General features: G+C 38.7%; 2 protein-coding genes across 2 annotated transcripts in view; both read left to right on the forward strand.

Annotated features, from left to right (window-relative positions):
- Window positions 1-619: 619 nt before the first annotated feature.
- LOC129411984 (complement C1q subcomponent subunit C-like) lies at window positions 620-5,885 on the forward strand (the record flags this gene model as incomplete). Its single annotated transcript, XM_055164406.1, has 3 exons — window positions 620-888; window positions 1,799-1,925; window positions 3,102-5,885. Coding segments are annotated over 3 exons (531 nt in total), but the record flags the coding sequence as incomplete, so codon positions are not given.
- Window positions 5,886-8,866: 2,981 nt separating this feature from the next.
- Window positions 8,867-10,000, forward strand: part of LOC110173579 (complement C1q subcomponent subunit B-like) — a 10,899-nt gene continuing 9,765 nt past the window's right edge. The window contains exon 1 of the mRNA XM_020939608.2: window positions 8,867-8,977. Within this exon, the coding sequence (XP_020795267.2) occupies window positions 8,975-8,977 (3 nt within the window). The 5' untranslated portion in view covers window positions 8,867-8,974. The remainder of the gene's footprint in view (window positions 8,978-10,000) is intronic.

Here is a 10,000-nt window from a genome sequence, read left to right on the forward strand (position 1 = left end):
TTCAGCTGAATCTTGGGTTAGTTCTGGTTTAGACCTGGTTTAGTTCCAGATTTAGTCCTGGTTTAGTTCCAGATTTAGCCCTTGTTTATTTCCAGATTTAGTCCTTGTTTGTTCTTGGTTTAGTTCTAGATTTAGTCCTGGTTTAGTTCCAGATTTAGTCCTTGTTTAGTCTTGGTTTAGTCCTGGTTTAATTCTAGGTTTAGTCCTGGGTTAGTACTAGTTTAGTTCCAGATTTAGTCCTAGTCTAGTCTTGGTGTAGTTTCAGTTGAATCTTGGTTTAGTCCTGGTTTAGTTCCAGATTTATTCTTGGTCCTGGTTTAGACCTGGTTTAGTTTCATTTGAATCTTGGTTTAGTCCTGGTTTAGTTCCAGATTTATTCTTGGTCCTGGTTTAGACCTGGTTTAGTTTCAGCTGAATCTTGGTTTAGTCCTGGTTTAGTCCCAGATTTATTCTTGGTTTAGTTCCAGATTTATTCTTGGTTTAGTCCTGGTTTAGTTCCAGATTCATTCTTGGCTTAGTCCTGGTTTAGACCTGGTTTAGTTCCAGATTTAGTCCTGGTTTAGTTCCAGTTTTAGTCCTTGTTTAGTCACATTTTTGACGTGGTGTGTGAACGATATCTACTTTAGCACTGACAAAGCTCCAGTCGACACAGCTGGAGGAAGTGTCTCGGGAGCGGGAGTGTTGGAGGAGTTGTCTGGGGAGGGGGAAGCGTCAGATTCAAGATGGCGGCTGTGTGTTTTGTTCCAGTGGGGGCAAGGTCGAGGAGAGAGTGGCCTTTAGCGTGGCAAGAATGACCAATGACTATCCAGCCAGAAGCAGCCTCATCAAATTCACCAAGATCATCACCAACATAAACGACGTCTACAACACCCAGACCGGACGCTTCAGGTGAGACCAGACCCAAGTCCTGCCTCAGTCCTGCCTCAGTCCTGGTTTAGTCCTGGTTTAGTCCTGGTTTAGTCCTGGTTCAATCCTGGTTTGTCTGGTCTAGTCCAGGTTCAGGTCCTTATCAGTGCTGTGCTGGTTTAAATTATACCCTGGTTTGTTTTTGTCTTGGTCTAGTCTGGATTTATTTCTGTTTAGTCCTGGTTTAGTTCTGGTTTAGTTCTGGTTTAGTCCTGGTTTAGTGCTGGTTTAAATGTTTTGATTTTATACTGGTCCAGTCCAGATTTAGCCCTACTTCAGTCCTGATCTAGTCCTGGTTTAGTGCTGGTTTAGTCTAGTCCAGGTTTAGTCATAGTTTAATCCTGGTTCAGTCCAGCTTCAGACCTGGTTTAGTCCTGTTTTAGTCCTGCTTTAGAGTCAGTTCAGTCCTGATTTAGTCCTGGTTCAGTCCTGGTTTAACCCTGCTTCAGCCCTGCTCAGTCCTGTTTCAGTCTTGTTTTAGTCCTGTTTTAATCCTGGTTCAGTCCTGTTTTAGCCCTGCTTCAGTCCTGCTTCAGTCCCGTTTCAGTCATGTTTCAGTCCCGTTTAAGTCCTTGTTTTAGTCCTGTTTCAGTCCTGTTTTAGTCCTGATTTAGTCCTGGTACAGTTCTGTTTTAGTGCTGTTTCAGTCCCGTTTCAGCCCTGTTTCAGTCCTGTTTTAGTCCTGTTTTAGTGCTGTTTTAGTCCTGTTTCAGTCCTGTTTCAGTCCTGTTTTAAGTCCTCGTTTTAGTCCTGTTTCAGTCCTGTTTCAGTCCTGTTTCAGTCCTGTTTTAGTCCTGTTTCAGTCCCGTTTCAGTCTCGTTTCAGTCATGTTTCAGTCATGTTTAAGTCCTGTTTTAGTCCTGTTTCAGTCCTGGTTTTCCTGCCTCTCCAGATGCACAATCCCTGGCACATATTACTTTGTGTACCACGCCTCGTTGGACGCCAGTCTGTGTGTGAAAATGAAGCTCGATGACACTCTTTTGGCTTCGTTTTGTGACCATCGGCGCAAACGAAAACAGGTACAAAAACTGGACCTAAAATCCAACCAGGGCTGTTTTCTTGCTGCCTTCTGGTTAGCCCCTCCTCTTTCTGTCTTTTGACTGGTTGTATGTTGCTTGATTGTAGATGACTTTCCTTTTGAGTAGTCCCTCCTTTTTTTTTGCTACCTTCTTTTTGATTTCTCTCTGCCCTCTGATGGGTCCTTTTGTTTCTCTTCACTGGAAAAAAAGAATATCTAGGTAAGTTAAAATGACTTAAATTATGCTAATGGAATAAGTGTGTTTTTCTTTATTCAAGCAACATTCAATTTTGTTTCTTATTTTAAGAGTAACAAGATGTATTTTCATATTTTAAGTACAAAATGTCTTGTTCCACTGGCAGATCATTTTACTTGTCAAGTGAAATTTTCTCAAATCATGATAAAACTTTCTTACCCTGCGTTTGATTAACCTTCCAAACGAGTTTTCCTAGGAAGTTATTTAGCGCCCCTTTTCCTGGAACGGTGCGACTTTGGTGGCGGAAAAAGTAGACCGAGCAAGGATCCAAGACGGTTACTAAGCCCACTGTGACGTGTAAATATGAAGTGTTTTCATTGTGTTTGGACACTTTGGTGGTTTAAATGACAATGTCAGTCACTCGTATTACTGCAGTACCTGACCGTGTCCGTGACACTGTCTGTGAGTTTGGTAGTCGGTGGTGTGGTGAGGCCAATATTGAACAAATACTTGATTTAATGTCCCTAAGGTTGTAACAGAAGAGAAATGATAACATAAAATGAAGTGCAAATTAAAAAAATTTAATTAATTAAAGTGGCAGATTTTCTTAAAATGAGGGAATAGTCATAATCATAATCCATCTAGTCCGACATGCCAAACAGAATGATACGGTTCAAGCTCAGACGTGACGTCAAATTACAGGTCCAAGTGGGAGTCGGAAGATAATCGAACGCAAGGTTAATTGAAGTCATCTTAACTTGGCTAGATTTTGTTTTTTGCAGTGTTTGCCCTCTGATTGGCGGCTTTTGTTCCTATCCTTCCTTCTGATTGGTTGTTGGTTGCTTGTCTGACTTTTGGTGACTTTCCTTTTGAACAGTCACTCTGCCTTCTGACTGGTCCTTCTTCTTTCTCTCTGCCCTCTGACTGGCGACTTTTGTTCCTGTCTTTCCTTCTTATTGGCTGTTGCTTGTTTGTCTGTAGGTGACTTCTGGAGGCCTGGCGGTGTACGTGTCCAAAGACCAGGAGGTTTTTCTGGAGACGTCAGACTACAGAAGCATGAGAGCAAACCCATCTGGATACAGCATCTTCTCTGGGTTCTTACTGCAGGCCCACTGAACCCTGTAGCACACACAATACAGTATACTGCCTTATTTTTTACCAGCCAATACAAATATTACAAATATATCTGTTTAATATGTTGCGCTCATTTGGCATCACAAAACTCTGGAACCCCTATAGTTTACCTTGGAGGGCACAATGATATGGTGGAATTTGCTGTTTAAAGTGCATATGACAGGTTAGACCGCTCATTTCACTATTTCTATTTTGGTGAAGCTTATTCTTTTATTTCCTGGTTGAACCATTGACTGTATATATAAACGTAGGGTGACCAGACGTTCCCATTTACCCGGGACAGTCCCAGTTTTGATCCCTGTGTCCCCTGTTCCAGCAGATTTATCCAAAATCAGTGATTTATTCCAGTTTTATACAAGAAATGCCCCAAGTGACTTTGGTGACTGACCAAGAGTCTGTGGGTTGGACACTGACAGAACATGTGACACAGTATGTAGAGGTAATTCTATAACTGTTACCTAAGCAACCACAATGCTAACAAGCACCAAAACTAAAATGTAGTTTAGTTTATTTATTTAATGAGACAGGGACAATCTACATTCACCTTAACAGGAGAGATGCTTTGTACCAAGCTGTAGCACCAGTGCTCATTTCCACGTGTCGTCCCTGAGCCGGTTGATCTTATAGTTCATAAAATCAAACATACAAAGGGAATATTTATAATATCCAAAGCATCGTAATAATTTTGTATCATCATTCACATCCAGTTCTCTCAGCATCTTAAAATCATCATCTTTATCAAAATCATCATTCAGTTCATTCACTCCAGAAAATCACACTCATCAGTCCACATTATGGGTGCAGGTTTGGTTTGAAAGGAGACACTGTTTCACCAGCAGTGTTGAGAGTAACACGTTATAAAAGTAATAAATTACTGTAATGCATTGGTTTTTACTGGAACACAGTAATGTAAGGCATTAGAGGGAAAAAAATGTCATATTTTATATTTTTAAATGTGAGCAACGCACATTATGCATTTTTAACCTGGATTGAACTGGTGGGATTTTTCTTTTTTCTTCATACAAATTCGCTAAAATCACTGTGATATCAGCAGCGGTGAAACGCCAAAATTAAAGTTCTGAATGTCGAGCCGTCCCAGAGGTGCACCCGCGGAGACCATCGGGTAACTGTGGCTGAAAGGACCGATGCAAAACTCCACGCTCTACGGGGCTAAACGCAGCTGACGCCTGATCGCGCTTTGTGGACACTCTGCTCCGCGGGCTCAGGGTTCTCTCTCGGGGGTTCTCGGGATTCCAAGTCCTAGTCCAAGATTAGTCCTGGTTTAGTCCTGGTTTAGACCTGGTTTAGACCTGGTTTAGTCCTGGTTTGGTCCTAGTTTAGTCCTGGTTTAGACCTGGTTTAGACCTGGTTTAACTCGGGTTTAGACCTGGTTTAGACCTGGTTTAGACCTGGTTTAGACCTGGTTTAGTCCTGGTTTAGACCTGGTTTAGTCCTGGTTTAGACCTGGTTTAGTCCTAGTTCAGTCCTCCTGGTTCAGTCCTGGTTTAGTCTTGGTTCAGTTCATATACGGCACAAAAGATCAGCATCTTTGCAGTTATTTTGGTGAGAGTAACTTAAAAGTGCTGCAATAGTTGTGTAATGTTTTACATTTTAAATACAGTATTACAATATTGTAATGTAACAAATGACTTTGAAATGACAGTAACAAGTCATAAATAACACATTACAGTTTTAAAGTAACTTACCAGGCGTCTGCCAGGCATGAAAAAGTGCCATAGTTTGTCTACATGTCATCGACACAGATAAATATAAATTACAACACCTTTATTTGGTTAAATTGGTGTTTTATCTGTCAGAAAAAAATGCCTTTCTTTTCTTGGATGGAATTTCCAGTGTTGATGACAAAGGTGGAGGGATTCTCTTATAGAACTTAGCGCTGCTTCCTGATTTTCTTTTACATTTCTCTTTAATTTTTTCCCTCAAACTGCCACCTGCCTGATGCTAAACTATGATACAAATAATAACATGAAAACCTGTCATATGCACTTTATTTGTCAGATTGCAGATTTGTTGCCCTGGTTTAGGGTTAATATTTCTGTAAAAACTGTGTCTGTCCCATAAACTGTGTAAAGAAATGGACTAAAGGAGTGTCACCCATAGTGTTCAGCTCCAGTCAAATGAAGTCACAAGTCCTAAAATGAATATGGCAAATGTGTGAAGCCAGTCCCAAACATTACAGGTCCCCACCCTCCATCTGAAATTACAACATCATGAAATTCTACGAAAACATGTCGCAACCAAATTACTGCTGAGCTCCATAATGTGGTTTCTTCATCTAAAAATGTGCCACTAAAATAAGTTTTTTTTTTATACACACGCATGTTCGAGTTAATTTGCTTCTTCAGCCTGCTTTTTTCTTCTGGGCTTAAAACACTTGGTCCCACTTATGACATCATTAAGTGAACATCCAAAAAGTGTGCTTTGAACTTTTGAACTCCATTCACGTTCATCTCCTCAACCAAGATCCATCTCTTTGAAGCAAACAGCAGCTATTGTATTTAGCCTAATTTGAACTGTTTCACTTGTTTCTATATGTATGAAAACTAAAGCCAGTGTCCAATTTGTCACTTGTTGCAACTTATTAAAAATCAAATCAAATCAAATACACAATCAAGACATTCTTTTTGACTGACTTTTTTAAATTTTGAGGAATATTTATTAATATTTTTAAGTAAGTGTACCATTATTTTAAAATAATGTTACTCAAGTAGTAAAAGTACTCCCAATAGATTTAATCAGTGGGGGAAAGTAATGAAGTAAAAGTAGTAAAGTAATGTAATTAAGTCAATGTTTTAGATATTTGTACTTTTCTTAAATTAAAATTCTTCATGTAAAGCATCTTTGAGTATCTTGAAAAGCGCTATACAAGTGTTATGTATTATTAATATTATAATTAAAGGTGCATTGTGTAACTTTTCTGGTGGAGGGTTCATCATCTGGTTATTTCTGTGGATACGTCATTGCTCTGCCTGGAATGTTCCACAGTATGACATTAAACATTTATGCAATCACAGGTGGATTTAGAGCTCAAAAATACAGAGAAAAACAGGCATTCTGACTGTGAGTAGGGTCGCCTCTCCACAGATCTGACCTGTCACTTGTTCTGGTTTTGCTTCCATGAAGAAAGAGAGATTTAATGCCATACTGTGAAACATTCCAGACAAAGCAACAACGTCTCCATGGAGAAAAGCATTTGACGGACCCTCCACCAGAAAAGTTACACCTGTAAGTGAATTCTAAAGTGGATACTTTTTACTTTTACTTCATTACATCTGAGAGCATGTATCTGTACTTTTATTCTCCTCTACATTTTAAATCTGGACTGAAAAGAAGAAATGTTTTTTTTAATTCTTATTTGAGATCTGCTGAAATGGCTGAAGGCTCGTCTTTAACACGTTCATATTTTGAGCAAACAAAAATATACAAATAAAAACAGCTAGAATAAAAAAGATCTCAATTCTTTCTGTTGAACAAAACTGTAGCTTTATTAGACCTCAAAATCTGTGCGAAATACTTTTAGTTTTACTCTTTATGCACATTTTTAAACAGGTACTTTAATGCTTTTATATGTATATTATGTAATTTATATTTCATGTGATACTTTCACTTTGACTTGAATATCGTTTTAGCTCCAGTATCTGTACTTTTAGTTAAATAACAAAACTGAGTACTTCTTCCACCACTTAATTTCTTACAGTCAGATATTGGGGGTGGTGAAGAGGAGAGATAGTGAAGCATGAGGTGGCTGATGATTCTGCTGCTGTGGTGTAAATCTTGTTTTGTATTTTATTTTTGCACGCTTTATTGTCCTTGCATTTGACCCATAATGCTGGGCGATCACAGTACTTCTTTCTGACTTTTGGTGGATTTGTTTCCTAAGATTTTGAGAAAGTCATTTATAGTCTCTTAAGAAATAATACAATTCTCAGAAGTTGGTTTGACAGTTTCTTTGCTTGATGGATGACCCCAAAAGAAGAACAGATACTGACCTTTCTGCATGAGTGTCAAACTGTTTGGAGGAAGTCAGAAGAAAAAACTGAAGAAATATATAATTTATTCAACACAGATTTACCAAATCATCATTTTATCCACTTGTTTCACTTCTCTGAAAAACTGGTACAAAAAACACAGTGCAGAACTTGAACTTTTGCATCCCCTTTTGGCTTAAAGGTGCATTGTGTAACTTTTCTGGTGGAGGGTCCCTCAAATGCTTTTCTCCATGGAGATGTTAATGCTTTGTCTATGGTCTTTTGTATAGTCATGGAGACCAAACCAGACCAAGTTACAGGTCACATCTGTGGAGAGGCGATCCCGCTCACAGTCAAAATGCCTGTTTTTCAAAGTACTTTTGAGCTACAACACCACCTATAACTGAAAAAATGTAAGGTAGAGCTGTTTAATGTCACACTGTGGAACATTCCAGGCAGAGTAATGACATATCCATAGAAACAAGCAGGTGATGGACCCTCCAACCAAATAGTGCACATTTAAGATTGATTGAACAAATCAAATGGACTACAGCAGAGCTGCTCTAAATGTTGGAAATTGTGGGATGAGAAGGACTTTGTCTTTTTCTATGAAAATTAAAGGTGCACTATGGAACATCTCTGGAGGAGGGTCCGCCACCTGCTTTTCTCCATCAAGATGATACTGCTTTGGTTAAATTCTTCCACAGTATGATGTTAAACTTTTGTATCACCATGGAGATAAGCAAATCACCCTAAGTTACAGATCAGATCAGTGTAGAAGCAGCATGCAGTAAAAAAAGAAAGATTGATTGATCAATTTAATTCTGTGGAATATTCCTGACAAAGCAATAACATCAAACAGGTTGCAGCCGCCCACCAGAAAAGTTACATAATGCTTAAAGGGTAAGTAACACTCAACACTTTCAGCGTATGGGAGACTTGCAAAAACAACTTTCACACCAAGCACCACCTAAGGAAACATTGGGCTTTCCGAGTTCCGAGATCTAAACCTGGTCTAAATCAGGACTAATTCAGGCCTGAAATGATGCTAACATGGCTGGATAAATGATGTGTAAAACATCGACTGTATAAATGACACAGTCTATGCCATAGACTGTATCATTTATACAGTAGTTTACACCATAGACTCTATGGTGAAAACTACACAGCTACAGCACCAATAACAAAGCAACTACCAAACCAAGGACCAAAAAGTGAATCTTTTACTCTAAATAAAAAGTGCACTGTGTAACTTGTTTGGTGGAGGGTCTGTCACCTGCTTGTCTCCATGGAGATGTGGCTAGAATGTTCCACAGTACCGACATAAACCTATGAACCCCCATGGAGACTTGCGAGCCAAATTACAGGTTAGATTTGTGGAGATGTATTTTAAGAGATTTTTGAGCAATAAATAACACCTGTAGTTGAATAAATACAAGATGGATTTGTTCAATACCATAATGTGGACAATTTAAATTAAAGCATTAACACTCCACAATTCCAGAAAAGTTACACAGTGCACCTTAAGGCAAATATTAATCTCTGTCTCTCGTAGTACCAGCATTTATATTTGTTTAGTAGTATGTAAAACTGAACTGAAGCTGTAATTGATCGCCACATTACTGTCTCCTCTTGAGCTGTGTGTGTGTCCAAATAGTTTCACTTCTCTTTCTGCATCAGTTCTGTAAAACACTGTCTTTATTTCAGGAGACAACACAAGAGCTGGGAGGAATGGTGAGATAATTTAATTTTTAGTATGCAGTCAGCCTTTTTATTGCTGTGTTTTGTGTTGTGGTTTTTTTGTTTGTTATGTGATAATGTATTTAATGTTTAACTGTGTAAATTTCAACTTTCTGCTGGATTCAAAACCGTTCTGAAAGGTTTTTGTTCCACACTCGTCTTTTAAGGTTCATTTGAGGAGGATTATATGGCTTATTCTGTAAAGCACTTACAACGCCATCTCCTTGTTTTTGTGTTGCCTGAAATGTTCCACTACAGCTTTAACTTAGCCAGGTCAGATCTGTGGAGGGGCCACTCCGCTCACAGGCAGAATGCAAGTTTTTCAATGTATTTCAGAGCAATAAAAACATTTGTACATGGAAAACTGAGAGACTGGTTGAACCTTCCTATATCAAAGAGCGTAAAAAACACATTTAACACAGATAATTATTTTTCACGATACCCATAATTCAGATGTAGCTGTGTGGGTTTCCTTTGCACTCCCGTATAAAGTATGTAAACTCTAGAGAATTTTACGGGCAATGTTTTGTGGGTGTGTGTGTCTACATAGTCTAAACAGGTGTAAAATTATGGGGATACCGGAAGGTTAAAGCTGTACCGTGGAACAAAAGTTACAAAGTTAGTGCACCTTTAAATTGAACTGACACATACTGTATCGTACTCTCAACCAGTTTGTCAGTCCAGATTTTGACCATGCTACATCTTAAATGAAACATCCTTGTAAGTAAATTCTTCTTTTTTTGGGCATGTGTTTACAGTTACGTAATCAGAGTACAAATTATGAGTAACTGTATTCAGTTACAGTTACTGTTTCAGTGAGTGGTAATTGGATTACAGTTACTTTGTTGAAATAAATGGATTACATGGTGGTATTTTCCTATTTTCACATTTGGGGCTATATCCCCCCTTTTTTTTTTTTCTTGGTAATTCCACTCATTGCCGGATACTAAAGCAGGTCTAAACTAGGTCTAAACCATGTCTAAACCAGGTCTAAATAAGGACTAAACCAGGTCTAAA

Source organism: Boleophthalmus pectinirostris, unplaced genomic scaffold (genome assembly GCF_026225935.1).
Source record: "Boleophthalmus pectinirostris isolate CB_2022bp ecotype Guang Dong unplaced genomic scaffold, ASM2622593v1 HiC_scaffold_681, whole genome shotgun sequence".
Lineage (NCBI taxonomy): Eukaryota > Metazoa > Chordata > Actinopteri > Gobiiformes > Gobiidae > Boleophthalmus > Boleophthalmus pectinirostris.